At 39.6% G+C, this 27,120-nt stretch overlaps 2 protein-coding genes across 2 annotated transcripts; both read left to right on the top strand.

The window, feature by feature from the left end:
• The first annotated feature begins 1,423 nt into the window (after window positions 1–1,423).
• LOC124028205 (docking protein 1-like) lies at window positions 1,424–5,562 on the top strand. The gene is made up of 7 exons (XM_046340316.1): window positions 1,424–1,584; window positions 2,492–2,665; window positions 3,044–3,202; window positions 3,673–3,742; window positions 3,980–4,074; window positions 4,266–4,298; window positions 4,951–5,562. The coding sequence occupies exons 1-7, from the start codon at window positions 1,504–1,506 to the stop codon at window positions 5,560–5,562; spliced, it is 1,224 nt and encodes a 407-aa protein (XP_046196272.1). The 5' UTR covers window positions 1,424–1,503.
• A 5,774-nt stretch (window positions 5,563–11,336) lies between these two features.
• LOC124028206 (semaphorin-4C-like) lies at window positions 11,337–24,328 on the top strand. Its single transcript, XM_046340317.1, has 3 exons — window positions 11,337–11,474; window positions 16,824–16,935; window positions 24,019–24,328. Exons 1-3 carry the CDS (start codon window positions 11,352–11,354, stop codon window positions 24,177–24,179), a joined length of 396 nt encoding a protein of 131 aa, XP_046196273.1. The 5' UTR covers window positions 11,337–11,351; the 3' UTR covers window positions 24,180–24,328.
• The last annotated feature ends 2,792 nt before the right edge of the window (window positions 24,329–27,120 follow it).

Below are 27,120 nucleotides of genomic sequence, written 5' to 3'. Positions count from 1 at the left end.
AGATTGAGATGAGTGAATTCTGCTTTGCTACTAAAATCATTCTGCCTGTGGATACAGAGAACCTTAACACAGTAATTGAACATCAACAGGCCAGAGGATAAACCCATGTGACTTGGAGCTCTGCTAGGAGTTTACCTCAGATTGAGATGAGTGAATTCTGCTTTGCTACTAAAATCATAATAAACACTGACAATTAAAATATTGTGTTATTGTTATGCTGATGATTAATAATACATTTTATAAAATAGGGGGGGGTACACCAAAAGGTTATTTGAGGATACTTTAAAAGGAGTTACTTGAAGAACCCTTTTAGAGGGTTCTTCAATGAACTTGGGCTCCCCCACAGTTTCAATTTGAAGAATCCCTAAAGGATACTCCAGGAGCCCTTTCCTTTTAGAGCGTATGGTATTAGTATACAAGTGGAAAGTGTTGGTGTGTGTGTGAGAGAGAGAGAGGGAGAGACAGAGCGAGTTAGTTGTACCTTCTGATGTGTGGTGCAAGACGGCTCTGCATGCAGCCTGAACAGCCTGAGGTGTCGATCACTGGGGGCTTGTAGTCAGCCCCATAGGTGCTTTACTGCCCCACTCTGGCCTGAGGGCCCCGAGACTGGAGGAGAGAAGAGTGGAGAGATGGATGAACCCTCACCTTTAACCAACCAAGAGCATCAGTGAAAAGTTTTCATTCTAGTAAACATTATGAGACAATCTCATTAATGACCTATTCTTACTAGTTGAATAGCCTAATGTTTATGTTATGAAAATGGTCAAATATGGCAATGATAAACCCGTACTAGACATACCTGAATGTGCCTTAAAGAGTGCATTCAATTGCTCTTTGTTCCCTGATATTTAAGATGGTCATTCGTCAAGGATAAATCGGGGTCAAGCCTAGCAAAACTAAAACAGGCTACGTGAGACAGTGGCTAAATGTGTGTTGGAAAACCCATAATAGTCTATGTTCCATAGAACGTTGGAACGTTTGAGGCAACATAATATACTTCTATCGATTCCTTAGTTACGCAGCGATATCATAAATAGGGCGATGTCACAGCGTCCCAAAATAATATTCGTAGCCGTTCTAAAAACATTGGTCATAAATGAAAGAACAATGAACAATTCAAACATCGTAATAAAATCAACCATGAATGGGCGGTTTCACTTCCTTCAGTCTTCACAATACACGTCTTATTCACTGTATGGTTCTCTGTGTAGGCAATTGTTCATTGTATGACATCACAAGGGTTGGTCTTTTGTCGATTCAGGTAGTTAGAGGAACGTGCATTAACGCCCTGGACCAGACGTAGTAGCCTGGGGCGGTGAGAAAGGTGTGGACGCGGTCATAATTTCACCATAGGTTTAGCCTCTGACGTAACGAAAGAAAAACACACCTACATTTGTCAGGGGGAGAGTTTTGACGGTACTGAAATCACAAGTGTAGGATTGGGATACCGTAAACTAACATATATCACAGTCAAATCCAAGTTATCGGTTAAAGTTCAGTTGAATGCCGAGAGACGCTTTGAACATAATGGACACTCATGTGAAAGCAGGACAAGTTTACCTTCAACACAGAAATGTAGGAAAGGTAAGCACGTAACTTTATTTAACTTTATTTAGCTCACTTAATTGTACACATCCTGGTACCTTATCTAGCTTGTTTTTGTGGAATGACAATAAAAGTCAATTGGAACATATTGTATTTATTTAGATTTTGAATGCAGCTTTATAACAGTCTTGTAATGTACGTTTTTATTTTGTTTATTTCGAGTGTTTTGATATTGGCTATTGCTGTTATCATGTAAACTCCCACCCCCTTGTTTACTCTATGTACTGTGTATGACAGCCATCTAATCCCTCTACCAATTCCACTTGACATTTTAAAGTATATGATTGCAGTATACGAGGACATTTACTGTAGCCGACATGTTGAAGTCTTTTTTGCAGAGACAGGCTACGTTGGTAATGATGCGTGTGTAAAGGTGTGAGGGGGAACGGATCCTCACATGCGTGCCCAGACACAGTACTGCTTACAGTTTCCTCATGCACATTCCAACACAATGTGTCCCAAATGGCACCCTATTCCCTTTTCAGTGTACTACTTTTGACCAGGACTCACAGGATCTCTGGTCAAAACTAGTGCACTATGTAGGGATAGGGTGCCATTTGGGATGTAATTTTAAACATGGCTAGGCACACGTAAAACAACGCATACTGTACCTGAGCACACATACCTCATCTACCACTGCACCTTTATTTAAAAATAGGCAGATGTGCTGGAGAAAGTGTGGGGGGGTGATATTCTGAGTCTGTCATTTGACTAATGTGTTGTGGGCGAAATGGGAAAACTAGATACTCACTTTTTTTTTAAATTTATTTTTCTCACCCACAAATTTTTCTCCCATTCTCTTGGCCTTTCTCTTTTTCTCCCCATTATTTCTGTCTTCCCTCTCTTCCCTCATCCCCTTTCTTCCCTCCCTCCGCCCTCCCTCCAGAAGTGGAAGCAGCATTGGCTGACTCTCTACCCCTCCAGCCGCTGCGGTGTAGCCAGGCTAGAGCGCCAGGAAGTGGGGGGAGGAGAGCGGGCCGGTCCCTCTGGGGTCTGGAAGCACCAGGACAAAGTTAAGGAGAAGAGGGTGATCCGCCTGTCAGAGGTCAACCTTACTGCTGTACTTGTCTTCCTTACTAGCACTGACTTTGATTAGCTGCATTATTGAGGATTTATTTTTTACTGGCACTGACTGTTATACAGTATGTGGTTGTCTTACCTAACTTAGTTGAATGCACTATAATTGGCTCAGGATATGGACAAGCCTAAGGCCCTGCGAGAAACTAGCGTCCTGTCCAGAGGGCATACTTTTACATCAAACTGGCTCATGCTACAGAAACAAGAGATAGGCCCCTGCTCCTATGAGCTGTTAGATCGGGGTAAGGCTTGTGCAAGCTCTATCTCTTTAATGCTGAGTGCCAAGCAGAGACGCACCAAGTCACATTTTTTACAGTCTCTGGATAAGAGTGTCTGCTAATGGAGTAAAATGTAAATGTAGGTGATCAGGGTCCTGAGGCTGCCCCCACACGCTGAGGCCTGCCCCAAAGACAACATGGCCGCCTTCTGTGTGGAGACCGACGGCAGGAGGTACGTCTTCGCAGCGGATAAGGACGACTGCGTGGAGTGGGTGGAGAGGATGTGTGACCTCGCCTTCCAGGTGAGAATAGCAGCTTCTGTTGTTGTCTTGTGACTGTTATGGATCAGTCTCAATTCAACATTTTGACAGTTACAGATCGAAGTAGAATTATACTTTATTAGCATTCAACAACGCTGAATTAGGAATTTGTCTCGGTATTGGTACAAGGCTAACAGCAAACGCCATTATTCACTGGTCTCTTTATCATTAAACTCTTTTCATCACCAAACGGTTATTATATAGAGGATGTGTAGACTCTTAGAAAATAGGTTGTAAAATGGCTCTTCTGCTGACCCCATAGGAGAAACCTGTTTTGTTCCCTGTATAAACCTCTGTAGAAAGGGTTCTACATGGAAGCCAAAAGGGGTTCTCCTTTGGGGACAGCCGAAGAACCCTTTTAAGGTTCTAGATGGCACCTTTTTTTCTAAGAGTGTAGGAATCTGTGAGGACAGTTCTCTCTGTCTAATGTAAATACATGTCTTGTCTCCCAGGGAGGCTCCACTGGTCAGCAGCCGCAAATTCAGATGGAGGACAACCAGATCTACGTCTCCAGGGAGGAAGGTGAGAAGCACATCAGATATCCTAGTGGCCACACAAACTATAACGAACAGCCATTCTTCTGTCTGTTTAATGTCTAATGGGCGTATGATTACTGCTGTCTTGGAACAGGTTCTTCTTTTCAATGATATTACTACAGTACAAAGGAAAAGATAAACACAAAATATAAAACCAGAAATAAATGAACACCGTCCATAGTGCTTCGGTCATGACCGCCTCTCCACTTCTCTCTCCCCTCAGTTAGTGAGTTCAGGGTGGGTGTGAAGCAGACGGATAATAACTTGTCTTGCTGCAACCTCCAGGGGGAGTACTATTGGCTGCAAGTGGCCCAGGAGGTTGGTCCTTAAGGAGGCGAGAACCAGGAAGAGTTTGCAAGGACTGGCCCTATCGGCTGATACGACGCTATGGCAGGAACCAAGGTCAGTAGAACCATAGAATTTAGAATCTCATTGAGCCATAGAATTAAATTCCTAATCTGTTGCACTAGTTTTTAATCTAATGCTACTCTCTAGTGTCTAATTTCAAGGCCGTCACAGTACGGTACTATGGCAGAGACAAGGTCAATTAGAACCATGGAATTTAGAATCTCATTGAAACCATAAGAATTAGATTCCTAATCTGTTACTAGTTTTAATCTAATGCTACTCTCTAGTGTCTAATTTCAAGGCCGTCACAGTACGGTACTATGGCAGAGACAAGGTCAGTAGAACCATGGAATTTAGAATCTCATTGAGCCATAGAATTAGATTCCTAATCTGTTACTAGTTTTAATCTAATGCTACTCTCTAGTGTCTAATTTCAAGGCCGTCACAGTACGGTACTATGCTGCTCTACAAAGGCAAAACGCAGTAACTACATCATTTTTTTGACTGCAAATTCAGACTTAAGTCTTTTTCTCTCTAAAAAGACAGCAATTTCTGGTACTTCATGATATGCTCTGATCAACTGTTCTTGTGTCAGGAAAGTAAATCCCACACTAATCAGATAATATACCTGGCCATTACAACAGAGTTACTGTGTTTGGCCTTTTTAGGGCAGTGTGGCTCCAAAAAAGGATGTGTCTTAAGGATCATTGTAGGGTCATCAGTGTCCAATCAAGAAGGTCGCAGGTTATAATACGTTTGGTGCCCACATTCAATTGTGCAATTTTCCAGTGAACACCTGTGGGAATTGTATCCTCAAATCATTGTATCCTCTTGGTTCTCCCACAGTTGACGTTCAACATCGAGGCGGGCCGGCGCTGTGACTCTGGACCCGGAACCTTCACCTTTGAGACGTGCCAAGCTGACGACATCTTCAGCCTCATCGAGGCCGCCATACGGGAACAGAAGGCCGTCGCCGGGGACGAATGTGAGGGCGACACTGTGGTTGCTAACCATAGCCCTAATATGCCTCGTGCTCGTTCCCCACTGCCCAAACTGCCAGATAGTGCAACCATTTTGGAGGGCAGCTACAGTTTTAAACCAGTATTTTCAAATGCTATTGGCTCAGAGCAGTGTTTGTACTCACAGCCGCCTAATTTGATTGGCTCTGAGGAGTGTCCGTACTCTGAGCCAGCAGACAGTATTAAACCCAAAGCCCCCAGCCTCAACTCCTATCTGACGCCCCCAACAGCCTCCACCCTCACCCCTCTATCCCTCTACACCCGCAATCACCATGTCAACCAGAACGGAACCAGTGTACGCCGACCCAGCAGACATCCTCACCACTCACACCCCCGCGATCTGCACACCACCACCACCCCCGCCCACTTCCTCTTCCTGCTCTTATCACCACGACAACAAGCCAGAGCCGGTCTACTCCGAGGTGTGCTGACCATTTGAGTCCTCTACCTGATAAGACTCAACAACAGAAACAGAGCCGGGACCAGCGGGGCAGGAACCTGTGGCAAGAGGAACCCATCTATAGTGAGCCTTGTGTGGGGACCCCAGCCAAGGGCCCCAACACTGACCCGTTCGCCCACCTTTACAGCCAGGTCTGCAAGCCAGGCTCTTCATCACCATCATCATCATCCCCCTTCCTCACTGGCCTCCTCTTCCTCCTCATCATCATCGCTGTTGACCATTACCAGGACCTTGGCTACCAGGAGGCCCACTGCTGGACGCCAGTCACCAGAGGTCATCTATGAAAACATGGGGGTTCATTTTAGGATCCTCTGTTGTGTCTGAAATGGCCCTTTGTTGTGCACTACTTCTGATCAGCGCCCAGAAGGAGATATTCAGACCAATACACACAAATTCACTCATTTCACAATGTTATTGTCTACTTACTTTATTTATTGAACTTGTTTTCACATACAGAATCATTGTTTTTTCTTATGATGTAATACCTTTTGTATAACGTGTTATGAATATCAATATTGCACACCAGTGTAATGACATGGGAGGGAGAAAAGAGCCACAGAGATCTTCCTTAAGTCTGTCAGTGGTCGATGTAAATGTTTTCAAACAGTGTTACCGCCGCCTCCTCCCCAACAGAAACCAATGACTCCCGCCAGTCTCACATCCTTTTCCTTATTTACTTTGTTTTACTGATGTGATTCAACAAACAATAATGGGTGTGTATCCAGTAACTCTCCCTTCCACTATTTGTTTTGTGCATTGATAGTTTTTTTGTGTTTTTTTAATTGTGCCCCTCAATAAATCAGACTACTGTTCAGTTCAATGCTGTTTACCTGGGAATATGTGAATGTTAATAGGCCTACTACTGTATATTTCAGGCTCCTCTGTGGTTGTGGGCGAAAATTGACGTTTGATTTAGAGAGATTTGAACGCTTCCTGGTTTAACACGTTGTAATAGTTCTATTACATACTGTACTGTACTCACCAGGAGGCGAAGTAGCCTATTATACCGTGTTAGAAATAGCACCAAATCGGACACCGAATAGGTAGGTGTGAATAAATAAAAATACGCCGTATTTTGATACACTTGAACCGTACTTTTGTTTTCTTGGTTTCTGCAGGCGCTTCGTTCCCCCCTGTCCTCCACTTTTGACAGAACGCCTCGAGCGCACTTTTAATGATGCGTAACTGACGCGCGGTCATCAACGGACATTCTTCCTGATGTCACTTCTCAACATGCGGACCACCTGTTTTATGGCCGTGATCTTGTGGTCACAACTGGTTCATCTCGCTGTCAAACACCAATTCCCAATGTTGACGGAGGTGAGTACAGTACAGCTGGACAAACGGCCTCTCTCTCGCCTCTACATACAAAATGTATAGCAATAAAATGATAGCAATTCTAATGGATACGGTAACGTTATGGAGGCTAAATCAAATTAGTCATAGCAATGCAATGATGTTGCCTAGCAAACAAGTAGATTTGTAAGAAGTCTATTATCAGCACCCAGTGTGGTTTTGGTAGCGTAATTTATTAATCTGGGAGTGGAGAGGTTAATTACTTAATTCAACATTTAACCAGATGGGAAGGATGGAGGCATAAAATGACTGAAGACAGGCGTGTCATTTCACTGCTGTTTTCACTAAGTACCTGGAATAATGCAGAGTGAGTATAGACTGGGGTTACAGTGTTATCCTAGTTTTGCCTGCTTTCATGGATACAGAGAATATGGTGGATTAAAGATGCCCCACTCTTTTTGTGGTGTGTGTGTGTTAACACACAAATGCAACAAGGAGCAGTTTACCGGACACATATTGAGCCTATGTCACGGACTAAATAGCAAACGTAAAGGAGAGTTTAGCCCCACAATTGTCTACCTAAATCATATTGGAGTGACTGGTGAGTAGGGGTTTATTTATTATGCTGATTCTGTTGCAAAACATTTCTTAAACGGAATGAAATGGGGATGGACTAAATGAATTTGTCCAATAGAAACCCATTTTTTGTTGTTTGTACTAATTATTGCACCCCAGCTCTGGGTAGCAGCCGACAAACCACAAGAGTATTTCTCAGTAGAGAAGTGACACATTACTGGTACTTAGAAATGGTTCCCGTAAAAGTCACAGCAGTCAGTCTCATCACTTTGCACATTCACTCAAAGGTCAAGGCAAATAAATGGGGCGAAGCAGGAGAGTCTATATATTACGGAGACCTGGTCCAAAGTAGTGCACTGTAGGAAATAGCCATTTAGGGCACATCCCTAATGTTATGTCCTGTTCTCCTCAGGGTTAGGTGCAGTTCTGGGGGTGTCCAGAACGCCCAGTCCTCCTGCAAGACCCCAGCTCTGAGACACTCTACCTGGGGAGCCAGAGGTCTTCTGGCACTGCACACCTCCAACCTCACCTGGAAACACCCATCAGTGAGAGAGAAAGGAGGGAGAGACAGAGATGGGGGAGGGACAAGGGACAAGGACATAAGAGGATGGAGGGAGGGAGGGGAGATAAGGAAGCGGAGGAGGGAGGAGGGACAGGAGATAAGAGGGGGAGGACAGGGAGATAAGAGGGGGAGAGGACAGGGAGATAAGGAGGAGGGACAGGGAGATAAGAGGGAGGACAGGGAGATAAGAGGGGAGGGACAGGAGATAAGAGGGGAGGGACAGGGAGATAAGAGGGAGGGACAGGGAGATAAGAGGGGGAGGGACAGGGAGACAAGAGGAGGACAGGACAAGATGGGGGAGGGACAGGGAGATAAGAGGGAGGGACAGGGAGATAAGAGGGGAGGGACAGGGAGATAAGAGGGCGGAGGGAGAGGGACAGGGAGATAAGAGGGCAGAGGGAGGGACAGGGAGATAAGAGGGCGGAGGGAGGGACAGGGAGATAAGAGGGCGGAGGGAGGGACAGGGAGATAAGAGGGCGGAGGGAGGGACAGGGAGATAAGAGGGCGGAGGGAGGGACAGGGAGATAAGAGGGCGGAGGGAGGGACAGGGAGATAAGAGGGCGGAGGGAGGGACAGGGAGATAAGAGGGCGGAGAGAGGGACAGGGAGATAAGAGGGCGGAGGGAGGGACAGGGAGATAAGAGGGCGGAGGGAGGGACAGGGAGATAAGAGGGCGGAGAGAGGGACAGGGAGATAAGAGGGCGGAGAGAGGGACAGGGAGATAAGAGGGCGGAGAGAGGGACAGGGAGATAAGAGGGCGGAGGGAGGGACAGGGAGATAAGAGGGTGGAGGAGGGACAGGAGATAAGAGGGCGGATAGGGACAGGGAGATAGAAGTGGAGGGAAGGAGGGACAGGGGGTGAGGGGAGACAGGGAGATGGGGAGGGAGGGAAGGGAGGGACAGGGAGATAGAAGGAGGTACAGAGAGATGGGAGGACAGAGATGGGAGGGGGGAGACTTCTTCACTTGACTGTCTGTGTGTGCACGGTTATCTGTGCATATTTCCTCTTGATCTTAGCTAACTGGCAGTGAAGGCGAGTGTGTATATATTTTGGTGTGTTCATGATGGGAGTATTCATGAACACAAAACCATAGAAAACCTACGTCTTACCTGGGACAAACACACTATGCCAGACATTGATTAAACCTAGTCCTGGACAACTTTCTCAATAGAGATTCTCCACTGACACTGCTTTTTAGTCAGTACTGGGCTCAACCTGTTTAACTGTGGGATGTAACTGTATGTGTTTGTGTGTTCTCTCTTTGACTTCTGTCTCTGCAGATTAAGTGGGAGGCAACAGAAGAGGAGGAAGTCCTGTATGGGTAAAGGCAAAGAGAGTGGTGAGCAACGTGGGGTGCTCTTGATCTGTGTTTGAAGTGGCACGAAAACTGTGTGTCTGGGTGTGTGTGTGCGTGTCTGTGTGTGTCTGTGTGTGTGTGTGTGTGTGTCTGTGTGCTGCTCTGTAGTGTATGTACGTGGTTAAAGGTGTCGGTGAGATGCCATGCTTCACCCATCACCTTTGCCTTTGTCATACTCACCTATGGCATGATGTATGATACCGTTACCATAACGATTGCTTTACTGACTCTTCAGCTTCCTGTCAACAACACATCACATCCTGTATGTTTGGCTTTCAGATGACTTTTCACTTTGTATCTGGTCATCTTCAAAGACTGATAAACAGAAGCATGACTTACCTTAACTAGTCCGGGAGTTAGAGTTCTTCACTACCCTTTATTCAATGGGAGTCATATGAAAACCAACCTTGGCCTGTACACATTGTGTTCCTGCCACCTGAGTTGAGAAACCCTGCATTGTACTTCTGATTATAACCATATTTTATTGATCTGTTTAGAGCCAGGTTCTCCTGATCTAGGATCATGCTATCTACCCCAAATCCTAACCTTAGCCATTATGGTAAGGAATGTAAACTGACCTGAGATCTGTGTCTAGAGGCAACTTTATCCTGCTCTGTTATGGCCCTGTTGTAAGAAGGAGTTGCCAAATGCGCTTCAGCCTAGCTTAAACTAAAAGGCAATCAGGGACTTGAAAATCCCCAAAATATTCCTTATCCCAGGGCACTTGAACTGTTTCCGCATATCATATCAAATCAAATCAAAATTATTTATATAGCCCTTCTTACATCAGCTGATATCTCAAAGTGCTGTACAGAAACCAGCCTAAAACCCCAAACAACAAGCAATGCAGGTGTAGAAGCACAGTGGCTAGGAAAACTCCCTAGAAGGCCAAAACCAAGGATGAAACCGAGAGAGGCTGAGGGTGGTCAGCCCTCTTCTGGCTGTGCCGGGTGGAGATTATAACAGAACATGGCCAAGATGTTCAAATGTTCATAAATGACCAGCATGGTCAAATAATAATAATCACAGTAGTTGTCGAGGGTGCAGCAAGTCAGCACATCAGGAGTTAATGTCAGTTGGCTTTTCATAGCCGATCATTAAGAGTATCTCTACCACTCCTGCTGTCTCTAGAGTTGAAAACAGCAGGTCTGGGACAGGTAGCACGTCCAGTGAACAGGTCAGGGTTCCATAGCCGCAGGCAGAACAGTTGAAACTGGAGCAGCAGCACGGCCAGGTGGACTGGGGACAGCAAGGAGTCATCATGCCAGGTAGTCCTGAGGCATGGTCCGAGGGCTCAGGTCCTCCGAGAGAAAGAAAGAAAGAGAGAATTGGAGAGAGCATACTTAGAAATTCACACAGGACACCGGATAAGACAGGAGAAGTACTCCAGATATAACAGACTGACCCTAGCCCCCGACACATAAACTACTGCAGCATAAATACTGGAGGCTGAGACAGGAGGGTCTGGAGACACTGTGGCCCCATCCGATGATACCCCCGGACAGGGCCAAACAGGCAGGATATAACCCCACCCACTTTGCCAAGCACAGCTCCCACACCACTAGAGGAATATCTTCAACCACCAATTTACCATCCTGAGACAAGGCTGAGTATAGCCCACAAAGATCTCATGGCACAACCCAAGGGGGGCGCCAACCCAGACAGGAAGATCCGTCAGTGACTCTACCCACTCAAGTGATGCACCCCCTCCTAGGGACGGCATGGAAGAGCACCAGTAAGTCAGTGACTCAGGCTCTGTAATAGGGTTTGAGGCAGAGAATCCCAGTGGAGAGGGAGGGGAACCGACCAGCCAGAGACAGCAAGGGTGGTTCTTTGCTCCATAGATCGTAAAGAATTAGAGATACAAACAGGCTTCTGTTTTCCCCCTCTGCTAATCTTAAATGGCACCCTAGTCCCCTATTCAGTGCACCACTTTTGACCAGGGCCTATAGGGGAGAATAGGATGCTGTTTGAGACATGTTTCTTTGTCTCCCTCTACAGGATGACTGTTATAACTACATCTGTCTGCTGGAGGTTCTGAAGGATGGAAGGATCTACGTCTGTGGCTCCTACGCCTACAATCCCAAGTGTGCTTTCATAGTCAGTCACGTTGTCTCTCTGTCTCTTCTCATACTCTACACCTATATTATCATTATTATTATTATACTCTACACCTATATTATCATTATTATTATTATACTAGACACCTATATTATCATTATTACATTTACATTTACACCTAAGTATTTTCATTACGCTATACTCTACATACACCTATATTATTTATTATTATTATACTCTACACCTATATTATCATTATTATTATTATACTCTACACCTATATTATCATTATTATTATTATACTCTACACCTATATTATCATTATTATTATTATACTCTATTTATCATTAATTATTATACATATATACTTATTATTATTATACCTATATATTTTCATTACTATTATATATACACCTATATTATTATTATACTCTACACCTATATTATCATTATTATTATTATACTCTACACCTATATTATCATTATTATTATTATACTAGACACCTATATTATCATTATTATTATTATACTCTACACCTATATTTTCATTACTATTATGATACTCTACACCTATATTATTATTATACTCTACACCTATATTATCATTATTATTATTATACTCTACACCTATATTATCATTATTATTATTATACTCTACACCTATATTATCATTATTATTATTATACTAGACACCTATATTATCATTATTATTATTATACTCTACACCTATATTATCATTATTATTATTATACTCTACACCTATATTATCATTATTATTATTATACTCTACACCTATATTATCATTATTATTATTATGATACTCTACACCTATATTATCATTATTATTATTATGATACTCTACACCTATATTATTATTATACATTATTATTATTATACTCTACACCTATATTATCATTATTATTATTATACTCTACACCTATATTATCATTATTATTATTATACTCTACACCTATATTATCATTATTATTATTATACTCTACACCTATATTATTATTATTATTATTATACTCTACACCTATATTATTTTTGTTATTATTACATTCTATACCTATATTATATATATATATATATATATATTATTTAGCAGACGCTTTTATCCAAAGCGACTTACAGTCATGTGTGCATACATTGTACGTATGGGTGGTCCCGAATCGAACCCACTATCCTGGCGTTACAAGCGCCATGCTCTACCAACTGAGCTACAGAAGGACCACATTATAATACTCTACACCTATAATATTATTATACTCTACACCTATAATATTATTATACTCTACACCTATATTATTATGATACTCTACACCTATATTATTATTATACTCTACACCTATAATATTATTATACTCTACACCTATATTATTATGATACTCTACACCTATATTATTATTATACTCTACACCTATATTATTATTATACTCTACACCTATAATATTATTATTATACTCTACACATATAATATTATTATTATACTCTACACCTATAATATTATTATTGTTCTCTACACCTATATTATTATTATACTCTACACATATATTATTATTATACTCTACACCTATATTATTATTATACTCTACACATATAATATTATTATTATACTCTACACCCATATTACTATTATTATTATACTCTACACCTATATTATTATTATACTCTACACCCATATTATTATTATTATTATACTCTACACGTATAATATTATTATTATACTCTACACATATAATATTATTATTATACTCTACACCTATATTATTATACTCTACACCTATATTATTATTATTACTCTACACGTATAATATTATTATTATACTATATACACCTATATTATTATTATACTCTACACCTATATTATATTATTATTATACTCTACACCTATAATATTATTATTATACTCTATTATTATTATTATACTCTACACCTATATTATTATTATACTCTACACCTATAATATTATTATACTCTACACCTATAATATTATTATTATACTTTACACCTATATTATTATTATACTCTACACCTATAATATTATTATTATTATACTCTACACCTATATTATTATTATTATTATACTCTACACCTATATTATTATTATTATTATACTCTACACCTATATTATTTTTATACTCTACACCTATAATATTATTATTATACTCTACACATATATATTATTATTATTATACTCTACACCTATAATATTATTATTATACTCTACACCTATATTATTTTTATACTCTACACCTATAATATTATTAGAATTATACTCTACACCTATAATAATATTATTATAATTATACTCTACACCTATAATATTATTATTATTATTATACTCTACACCTATAATATTATTAGAATTATACTCTACACCTATATTATTATTATAATTATACTCTACACCTATAATAATATATTATAATTATACTCTACACCTATAATAATATTATTATAATTATACTCTACACCTATAATATTATTATTATTATTATACTCTACACCTATATTATTATTATAATTATACTCTACACCTATATTATTATTATACTCTACACCTATATTATCATTATTATTATACTCTACACCTATATTATCATTATTATTATTATACCTATACCTATATTATCATTATTATTATTATACTCTACACCTATATTATTATTATACTCTACACATATATATTATTATACTCTACACCTATAATATTATTATTATACTCTACACCTATATTATTATTATACTCTACACCTATAATATTATTATTATACTCTACACCTATATTATTATTATACTCTACACCTATAATATTATTATTATACTCTACACCTATAATATTATTATTATTATGATACTCTACACCTATAATATTATTATGATACTCTACACCTATATTATTATTATTATTATGATACTACACCTATAATATTATTATGATACTCTACACCTATAATATTATTATGATACTCTACACCTATATTATTATTATACTCTACACCTATATTATTATGATACTCTACACCTATAATATTATTATTATACTCTACACCTATAATATTATTATTATTATACTTACACCTATATTATCATTATTATACTCTACACCTATATTATCATTATTATTATTATACTCTACACCTATATTATCATTATTATTATTATACTCTACACCTATATTATTATTATACTCTACACATATAATATTATTATACTCTACACCTATAATATTATTATTATACTCTACACCTATATTATTATTATACTCTACACCTATAATATTATTATTATACTCTACACCTATATTATTATTATACTCTACACCTATATTATTATTATACTCTACACCTATAATATTATTATTATACTCTACACCTATATTATTATTATACTCTACACCTATAATATTATTATACTCTACACCTATAATATTATTATTATACTCTACACCTATAATATTATTATTATACTCTACACCTATAATATTATTATTATACTCTACACCTATATTATTATTATACTCTACACCTATAATATTATTATTATACTCTACACCTATATTATTATTATTATACTCTACACCTATAATATTATTATTATACTTTACACCTATATTATTATTATACTCTACACCTATAATATTATTATTATACTCTACACCTATATTATTATTATACTCTACACCTATATTATTATTATACTCTACACATATAATATTATTATTATACTCTACACCTATATTATTATTATACTCTACACCTATAATATTATTATTATACTCTACACCTATATTATTATTATACTCTACACCTATAATATTATTATTATACTTACACCTATATTATTATTATACTCTACACCTATAATATTATTATTATACTCTACACCTATATTATTATTATACTCTACACCTATAATATTATTATTATACTCTACACCTATATTATTATTATACTCTACACCTATATTATTATTATACTCTACACATATAATATTATTATTATACTCTACACCTATAATATTATTATTATACTCTACACCTATAATATTATTATTATACTCTACACCTATATTATTATTATACTCTACACCTATAATATTATTATTATACTTACACCTATATTATTATTATACTCTACACCTATAATATTATTATTATACTCTACACCTATATTATTATTATACTCTACACCTATAATATTATTATTATACTTACACCTATATTATTATTATACTCTACACATATATATTATTATACTCTACACCTATAATATTATTATTATACTCTACACCTATATTATTATTATACTCTACACCTATAATATTATTATTATACTCTACACCTATATTATTATTATACTCTACACCTATAATATTATTATGATACTCTACACCTATATTATTATTATACTCTACACCTATATTATTATTATACTCTACACCTATATTTATTATTATACTCTACACCTATAATATTATTATTATTATACTCTACACCTATATTATCATTATTATTATACTCTACACCTATATTATCATTATTATTATTATACTCTACACCTATATTATCATTATTATTATTATACTCTACACCTATATTATTATTATACTATATAATATTATTATACTCTACACCTATAATATTATTATTATACTCTACACCTATATTATTATTATACTACACCTATAATATTATTATACTTACACCTATATTATTATTATACTCTACACCTATAATATTATTATTATACTCTACACCTATAATATTATTATTATGATACTCTACACCTATAATATTATTATTATACTCTACACCTATAATTATTATTATTATACTCTACACCTATATATTATTATTATACTCTACACCTATAATATTATTATTATACTCTACACCTATATTATTATTATACTATATATTATTATGATACTCTACACCTATAATATTATTATTATACTCTACACCTATAATATTATTATTATTATGATACTCTACACCTATAATATTATTATTATACTCTACACCTATAATATTATTATTATACTCTACACCTATAATATTATTATTATTATGATACACCTGCTAGATGCTCTTTAACTGTTGTGGTGAAACACATGTTATTCATTCAGTTCATGTATTTAGTTGACAGGCTTACACACATGATGTTCACGTCACAGGAGGCGGGACCTTAAATGGGGAGACGAGGCTCGTGGTAATGGCTGGAGCGGAATCAGTGGAACCATATCAAATACATCAAACATATGGTTTCCATGTGTTTGATGCCGTTCCATTGTCTCCGTTCCAACCATTATTATGACCCGTCCTCCCCTCAGCAGCCTCCACTGGTCCACATACACTACTGAATATAGACTGTGTGTGTTCAGGACCCAGTGACGTTTGTCCTAGTGGAGGAAGGTGGTGACAAAGTGAAGATGGAGAATGGGAAGGGGAAATGTCCTTATGATCCCAGACAACCTCACACGGCTGTTACTGCAGGTTAGACACACACACTGCTGTTACTGTAGGTTAGACACACACACTGCTGTTACTGTAGGTTAGACACACACACTGCTTTTACTGTAGGTTAGACACACACTCTGCTGTTACTGTAGGTTAGACACACACTGCTGTTACTGTAGGTTAGACACACACTCTGCTGTTACTGTAGGTTAGACACACACTGCTTTTACTGTAGGTTAGACACACACTCTGCTGTTACTGTAGGTTAGACACACACTCTGCTGTTACTGTAGGTTAGACACACACTCTGCTGTTACTGTAGGTTAGACACACACACTGCTGTTACTGTAGGTTAGACACACACACTGCTGTTACTGTAGGTTAGACACACACACTGCTGTTACTGTAGGTTAGACACACACACTGCTGTTACTGTAGGTTAGACACACACTCTGCTGTTACTGTAGGTTAGACACACACTCTGCTGTTACTGTAGGTTAGACACACACTCTGCTGTTACTGTAGGTTAGACACACACTGCTGTTACTGTAGGTTAGACACACACTCTGCTGTTACTGTAGGTTAGACACACACTGCTGTTACTGTAGGTTAGACACACACTCTGCTGTTACTGTAGGTTAGACACACACTGCTGTTACTGTAGGTTAGACACACACTCTGCTGTTACTGCAGGTTAGACACACACTGCTGTTACTGTAGGTTAGACACACACTGCTGTTACTGTAGGTTAGACACACACACTGCTGTTACTGTAGGTTAGACACACACACTGCTGTTACTGCAGGTTAGACACACACTCTGCTGTTACTGTAGGTTAGACACACACTCTGATGTTACTGTAGGTTAGACACACTCTGCTGTTACTGTAGGTTAGACACACACACTGCTGTTACTGTAGGTTAGACACACACTCTGCTGTTACTGCAGGTTAGACACACACTCTGCTGTTACTGTAGGTTAGACACACACTCTGCTGTTACTGTAGGTTAGACACACACTCTGCTGTTACTGTAGGTTAGACACACACTGCTGTTACTGTAGGTTAGACACACACACTGCTGTTACTGTAGGTTAGACACACACTCTGCTGTTACTGTAGGTTAGACACACACTGCTGTTACTGTAGGTTAGACACACACTCTGCTGTTACTGTAGGTTAGACACACACTGCTGTTACTGCAGGTTAGACACACACACTGCTGTTACTGTAGGTTAGACACACACACTGCTGTTACTGTAGGTTAGACACACTCTGCTGTTACTGTAGGTTAGACACACACTCTTCTGTTACTGCAGGTTAGACACACACTCTTCTGTTACTGCAGGTTAGACACACACACTGCTGTTACTGTAGGTTAGACACACACTGCTGTTACTGCAGGTTAGACACACACTCTTCTGTTACTGCAGGTTAGACACACTGCTGTTACTGTAGGTTAGACACACACACTGCTGTTACTGTAGGTTAGACACACACTCTTCTGTTACTGTAGGTTAGACACACACTCTTCTGTTACTGCAGGTTAGACACACACTCTTCTGTTACTGTAGGTTAGACACACACTCTTCTGTTACTGCAGGTTAGACACACACTCTTCTGTTACTGTAGGTTAGACACACACACTGCTGTTACTGTAGGTTAGACACACACACTGCTGTTACTGTAGGTTAGACACACACTCTTCTGTTACTGTAGGTTAGACACACACTCTTCTGTTACTGCAGGTTAGACACACACTCTTCTGTTACTGTAGGTTAGACACACACTCTTCTGTTACTGTAGGTTAGACACACACACTGCTGTTACTGTAGGTTAGACACACACTCTTCTGTTACTGTAGGTTAGACACACACACTGCTGTTACTGTAGGTTAGACACACACTCTTCTGTTACTGCTGTTACTGTAGGTTAGACACACACTCTTCTGTTACTGTAGGTTAGACACACACACTGCTGTTACTGTAGGTTAGACACACACTCTTCTGTTACTGTAGGTTAGACACACACTCTTCTGTTACTGTAGGTTAGACACACACTCTTCTGTTACTGCAGGTTAGACACACACTCTTCTGTTACTGTAGGTTAGACACACACTGCTGTTACTGTAGGTTAGACACACACTCTGTTACTGCAGGTTAGACACACACTCTTCTGTTACTGTAGGTTAGACACACACTGCTGTTACTGTAGGTTAGACACACACTCTTCTGTTACTGCAGGTTAGACACACTCTTCTGTTACTGTAGGTTAGACACACTCTGCTGTTACTGTAGGTTAGACACACACACTGCTGTTACTGTAGGTTACTGCTGTTACTGTAGGTTAGACACACACACTGCTGTTACTGTTAGACACACTCTGCTGTTACTGCAGGTTAGACACACACTGCTGTTACTGTAGGTTAGACACACACACTGCTGTTACTGTAGGTTAGACACACACTGCTGTTACTGTAGGTTAGACACACACACTGCTGTTACTGTAGGTTAGACACACACACTGCTGTTACTGCAGGTTAGACACACACTCTGCTGTTACTGTAGGTTAGACACACTCTGCTGTTACTGTAGGTTAGACACACACTGTTGTTACTGTAGGTTAGACACACTCTGCTGTTACTGTAGGTTAGACACACACACTGCTGTTACTGTAGGTTAGACACACACTCTGCTGTTACTGTAGGTTAGACACACACTGCTGTTACTGTAGGTTAGACACACACACTGCTGTTACTGTAGGTTAGACACACACTGCTGTTACTGTAGGTTAGACACACACTGCTGTTACTGTAGGTTAGACACACACACTGCTGTTACTGTAGGTTAGACTGCTGTTACTGCAGGTTAGACACACACACTGCTGTTACTGCAGGTTAGACACACTGCTGTTACTGTGGGTTAGACACACACACTGCTGTTACTGTAGGTTAGACACACACACTGCTGTTACTGTAGGTTAGACACACACACTGCTGTTACTGTTAGACACACACACTGCTGTTACTGCAGGTTAGACACACTCTGCTGTTACTGTAGGTTAGACACACACTGCTGTTACTGCAGGTTAGACACACACACTGCTGTTACTGCAGGTTAGACACACACTCTGCTGTTACTGCAGGTTAGACACACACACTGCTGTTACTGTAGGTTAGACACACACACTGCTGTTACTGCAGGTTAGACACACACACTGCTGTTACTGTAGGTTAGACACACACACTGCTGTTACTGTAGGTTAGACACACACTCTGCTGTTACTGCAGGTTAGACACACACTGCTGTTACTGTAGGTTAGACACACACTGCTGTTACTGTAGGTTAGACACACACACTGCTGTTAATGTTACTGCTGTTACTGTTAGACACACACTCTGCTGTTACTGTAGGTTAGACACACACACTGCTGTTACTGTAGGTTAGACACACACTGCTGTTACTGTAGGTTAGACACACACTGCTGTTACTTAGACACACACACTGCTGTTACTGTAGGTTAGACACACACTCTGCTGTTACTGTAGGTTAGACACACACACTGCTGTTACTGTAGGTTAGACACACACACTGCTGTTACTGTAGGTTAGACACACACTCTGTTACTGACACACACACTGCTGTTACTGCAGGTTAGACACACACTCTGCTGTTACTGTAGGTTAGACACACACACTGCTGTTACTGTAGGTTAGACACACACTGCTGTTACTGTTTAGACACACACACTGCTGTTACTGTAGGTTAGACACACACTGCTGTTACTGTAGGTTAGACACACACACTGCTGTTACTGTAGGTTAGACACGCACTGCTGTTACTGTAGGTTAGACACACACACTGCTGTTAATGTAGGTTAGACACACACACTGCTGTTACTGTAGGTTAGACACACACACTGCTGTTACTGTTAGACACACACTGCTGTTACTGTAGGTTAGACACACACTGCTGTTACTGTAGGTTAGACACACACTGCTGTTACTGTAGGTTAGACACACACTCTGCTGTTACTGTAGGTTAGACACACACACTGCTGTTACTGTAGGTTAGACACACACACTGCTGTTACTGTTTAGACACACACACTGCTGTTACTGTAGGTTAGACACACACTCTGCTGTTACTGTAGGTTAGACACACACTCTGCTGTTACTGCAGGTTAGACACACACTCTGCTGTTACTGTAGGTTAGACACACACTCTGCTGTTACTGTAGGTTAGACACACACTCTGCTGTTACTGTAGGTTAGACACACACTGCTGTTACTGTAGGTTAGACACACACACTGCTGTTACTGTAGGTTAGACACACACTCTGCTGTTACTGTAGGTTAGACACACTGCTGTTACTGTAGGTTAGACACACACTCTGCTGTTACTGTAGGTTAGACACACACTGCTGTTACTGCAGGTTAGACACACACACTGCTGTTACTGTAGGTTAGACACACACACTGCTGTTACTGTAGGTTAGACACACTCTGCTGTTACTGTAGGTTAGACACACACTCTTCTGTTACTGCAGGTTAGACACACACTCTTCTGTTACTGCAGGTTAGACACACACACTGCTGTTACTGTAGGTTAGACACACACACTGCTGTTACTGCAGGTTAGAGACACACTCTTCTGTTACTGCAGGTTAGACACACACACTGCTGTTACTGTAGGTTAGACACACACACTGCTGTTACTGTAGGTTAGACACACTCTTCTGTTACTGTAGGTTAGACACACACTCTTCTGTTACTGCAGGTTAGACACACACTCTTCTGTTACTGTAGGTTAGACACACACTCTTCTGTTACTGCAGGTTAGACACACACTCTTCTGTTACTGTAGGTTAGACACACACACTGCTGTTACTGTAGGTTAGACACACACTCTTCTGTTACTGTAGGTTAGACACACACTGCTGTTACTGTAGGTTAGACACACACTCTGCTGTTACTGTAGGTTAGACACACACACTGCTGTTACTGTAGGTTAGACACACACTCTTCTGTTACTGTAGGTTAGACACACACACTGCTGTTACTGTAGGTTAGACACACACTCTTCTGTTACTGCAGGTTAGACACACACTCTTCTGTTACTGTAGGTTAGACACACACTGCTGTTACTGTAGGTTAGACACACACACTGCTGTTACTGTAGGTTAGACACACACTCTTCTGTTACACACTGCTGTTACTGTAGGTTAGACACACACTCTTCTGTTACTGTAGGTTAGACACACACACACACACTGCTGTTACTGTAGGTTAGACACACACTCTTCTGTTACTGCAGGTTAGACACACACTCTTCTGTTACTGTAGGTTAGACACACACTGCTGTTACTGTAGGTTAGACACTGCTGTTACTCTTCTGTTACTGTAGGTTAGACACACTCTGCTGTTACTGTAGGTTAGACACACACACTGCTGTTACTGTAGGTTAGACACACACTGCTGTTACTGTAGGTTAGACACACACACTGCTGTTACTGCAGGTTAGACACACTCTGCTGTTACTGCAGGTTACACACACTGCTGTTACTGTAGGTTAGACACACACACTGCTGTTACTGTAGGTTAGACACACACTGCTGTTACTGTAGGTTAGACACACACTGCTGTTACTGTAGGTTAGACACACACTGCTGTTACTGTAGGTTAGACACACTCTGCTGTTACTGTAGGTTAGACACACACACTGCTGTTACTGTAGGTTAGACACACACTCTGCTGTTACTGTAGGTTAGACACACACACTGCTGTTACTGTAGGTTAGACACACACACTGCTGTTACTGTAGGTTAGACACACACACTGCTGTTACTGCAGGTTAGACACACACACTGCTGTTACTGTAGGTTAGACACACACTCTGCTGTTACTGTAGGTTAGACACACACTGCTGTTACTGTAGGTTAGACACACACACTGCTGTTACTGTAGGTTAGACACACACTGCTGTTACTGCAGGTTAGACACACCTGCTGTTACTTAGGTTAGACACACACTCTGCTGTTACTGTAGGTTAGACACAGACACTGCTGTTACTGTAGGTTAGACACACACTCTGCTGTTACTGTAGGTTAGACACACACACTGCTGTTACTGTAGTTAGACACACACACTGCTGTTACTGTAGGTTAGACACACACTGCTGTTACTGTAGGTTAGACACACACACTGCTGTTACTGCAGGTTAGACACACACACTGCTGTTACTGTAGGTTAGACACACACACTGCCTGTGTTACTGTAGGTTAGACACAGACACTGCTGTTACTGTAGGTTAGACACACACACTGCTGTTACTGTAGGTTAGACACACACACTGCTGTTACTGTAGGTTAGACACACACACTGCTGTTACTGTAGGTTAGACACACACTGCTGTTACTGTAGGTTAGACACACACACTGCTGTTACTGTAGGTTAGACACACTGCTGTTACTGTAGGTTAGACACACACTGCTGTTACTGTAGGTTAGACACACACACTGCTGTTACTGTAGGTTAGACACACAGTGTTTACTGTTAGACACACACTGCTGTTACTGTAGGTTAGACACACACTGCTGTTACTGTAGGTTAGACACACACTCTTCTGTTACTGTAGGTTAGACACACACACACTGCTGTTACTGTAGGTTAGACACACACTCTGCTGTTACTGTAGGTTAGACTCACACACTGCTGTTACTGTTGGTTAGACACACACACTGCTGTTACTGTAGGTTAGACACACACACTGCTGTTACTGTAGGTTAGACACACTGCTGTTACTGTAGGTTAGACACACACTCTTCTGTTACTGTAGGTTAGACACACACACTGCTGTTACTGTAGGTTAGACACACACACTGCTGTTACTGTAGGTTAGACACTCACACACTGCTGTTACTGTAGGTTAGACACACACACTGCTGTTACTGTAGGTTAGACACACACACACTGCTGTTACTGTAGGTTAGACACTCACACACTGCTGTTACTGTAGGTTAGACACACACACTGCTGTTACTGTAGGTTAGACACACACACACTGCTGTTACTGTAGGTTAGACACTCACTCTCTATCACATCCTGTCTATGTGTACTGTAGATGGAGTGCTGTACACTGCCTCCCCTTCTAACTTCCTGGGCACGATGTTTGACATCACCAGGGCAACAGGTCAAGAGGTGCACGTGCATCAGTCCGTCAACTGGCTCAGTGGTGAGACCCATCTGTCAATCACACACACTCCAAATGCATGTTGGGAATGATGATAAAATACTTCTACTGTCCAAACTTCTGTAACACCAAACAACAACAGAATGTGTCCACAGAGTTTAACTCAGGATGTGGTTTAGCAGTGTAGTGTTACTTACATAATGAGTTCTCTATGTCTATAACCATCCACGTGTTTTATGTGGTTTAGCAGTGTAGTGTTACTTACTCTATAATGAGTTCTCTATGTCTATAAACCATCCACGTGTTTTATGTGGTTTAGCAGTGTAGTGTTACTTACATAATGAGTTCTCTATGTCTATAACCATCCACGTGTTTATGTGGTTTAGCAGTGTAGTGTTACTTACATAATGAGTTCTCTATGTCTATAACCATCCACGTGTTTTATGTGGTTTAGCAGTGTAGTGTTACTTACATAATGAGTTCTCTATGTCTATAACCATCCACGTGTTTTATGTGGTTTATGCTATAAGTGTAGTGTTACTTAGTGTTACATAATGAGTTCTCTATGTCTATAACCATCCACGTGTTTTATGTGGTTTAGCAGTGTAGTGTTACTTACATAATGAGTTCTCTATGTCTATAACCATCCACGTGTTTTATGTGGTTTAGCAGTGTAGTGTTATGTTTTACATAATGAGTTCTCTATGTCTATAACCATCCACGTGTTTTATGTGGTTTAGCAGTGTAGTGTTACTTACATAATGAGTTCTCTATGTCTATAACCATCCACGTGTTTTATGTGGTTTAGCAGTGTAGTGTTACTTACATAATGAGTTCTCTATGTCTATAACCATCCACGTGTTTTATGTGGTTTAGCAGTGTAGTGTTACTTACATAATGAGTTCTCTATGTCTATAACCATCCACGTGTTTTATGTGGTTTAGCAGTGTAGTGTTACTTACATAATGAGTTCTCTATGTCTATAACCATCCACGTGTTTTATGTGGTTTAGCAGTGTAGTGTTACTTACATAATGAGTTCTCTATGTCTATAACCATCCACGTGTTTTATGTGGTTTAGCAGTGTAGTCTTACTTACATTAGTTCTCTATGTCTATAACCATCCACGTGTTTTATGTGGTTTAGCAGTGTAGTGTTACTTACATAATGAGTTCTCTATGTCTATAACCATCCACGTGTTTTATGTGGTTTAGCAGTGTAGTGTTACTTACATAATGAGTTCTCTGTCTATAACCATCCACGTGTTTTATGTGGTTTAGCAGTGTAGTGTTACTTACATAATGAGTTCTCTATGTCTATAACCATCCACGTGTTTTATGTGGTTTAGCAGTGTAGTGTTACTTACATAATTCTCTGTCTATAACCATCCGTGTTTTATGGTTTCAGTGTAGTGTTACTTATAATGAGTTCTCATCCATAACGTGTTTTATGTGGTTTTAGCAGTGTAGTGTTACTTACATAATGAGTTCTCTATGTCTATAACCATCCCACGTGTTTTATGTGGTTTAGCAGTGTAGTGTTACTTACATAATGAGTTCTCTTTGATGGTGGTCTATGTCTATAACCATCCACGTGTTTTATGTGGTTTAGCAGTGTAGTGTTACTTACATAATGAGTTCTCTATGTCTATAACCATCCATCGTGTTTATGTGGTTTAGCAGTGTAGTGTTACTTACATAATGAGTTCTCTGTCTATAACCATCCACGTGTTTTATGTGGTTTAGCAGTGTAGTGTTACTTACATAATGAGTTCTCTATGTCTATAACCATCCACGTGTTTATGTGGTTTTAGCAGTGTTACTTACATAATGAGTTCTCTATGTCTATAACCATCCACGTGTTTTATGTGGTTTGTTATGTAAGTGTTACTTGTTAATGAGTTCTCTATGTCTATAACCATCCACGTGTTTTATGTGGTTTAGCAGTGTAGTGTTACTTACATAATGAGTTCTCTATGTCTATAACCATCCACGTGTTTTATGTGGTTTAGCAGTGTAGTGTTACCCATAAGAGTTCTCTATGTCTATAACCATCACGTGTTTTATGTGGTTTTAGCAGTGTAGTGTTACTTACATAATGAGTTCTCTATGTCTATAACCATCCACGTGTTTTATGTGGTTTAGCAGTGTAGTGTTACTTACATAATGAGTTCTCTTTGATGGTGGTCTATAACCATCCACGTGTTTTATGTGGTTTAGCAGTGTAGTGTTACCCATAATGAGTTCTCTTTGATGTCTATAACCATCCACGTGGTTTATGTGGTTTAGCAGTGTAGTGTTACTTACATAATGAGTTCTCTATGTCTATAACCATCCACGTGTTTTATGTGGTTTAGCAGTGTAGTGTTACTTACATAATGAGTTCTCTTTGATGGTGGTCTATGTCTATAACCACGTGGTTTTATGTGGTTTAGCAGTGTAGTGTTACTTACATAATGAGTTCTCTTTGATGGTGGTCTATGTCTATAACCATCCACGTGTTTTATGGTTTTAGCAGTGTAGTGTTACTTACATAATGAGTTCTCTTTGATGGTGGTCTATGTCTATAACCATCCACGTGGTTTATGTGGTTTAGCAGTGTAGTGTTACTTACATAATGAGTTTCTCATGTCTAACCATCCACTTGTTTTATGTGGTTTAGCAGTGTAGTGTTACTTACATAATGAGTTCTCTTTGATGGTGGTCTATGTCTATAACCATCCACGTGGTTTATGTGGTTTAGCAGTGTAGTGTTACTTACATAATGAGTTCTCTATGTCTATAATATCACGTGTTTTATTCTCTTGGTTTAGCAGTGTAGTGTTACTTACATAATGAGTTCTATTTGATGGTGGTCTATGTCTATAACCATCCCGCGTGGTTATGTGGTTTAGTAGTGTAGTGTTACTTACATAATGAGTTCTCTATGTCTATAACCATCCACGTGTTTTATGTGGTTTAGCAGTGTAGTGTTACTTACATAATGAGTTCTCTTTGATGGTGGTCTATGTCTATAACCATCCACGTGTTTTATG

The sequence above is a fragment of the Oncorhynchus gorbuscha genome, unplaced genomic scaffold, assembly GCF_021184085.1.
Source record: "Oncorhynchus gorbuscha isolate QuinsamMale2020 ecotype Even-year unplaced genomic scaffold, OgorEven_v1.0 Un_scaffold_3846, whole genome shotgun sequence".
Taxonomy (NCBI): Eukaryota; Metazoa; Chordata; class Actinopteri; order Salmoniformes; family Salmonidae; genus Oncorhynchus; species Oncorhynchus gorbuscha.
Note: the sequence above shows the minus strand (reverse complement) of the source record. Positions and strands in the feature narration are given on the sequence as shown.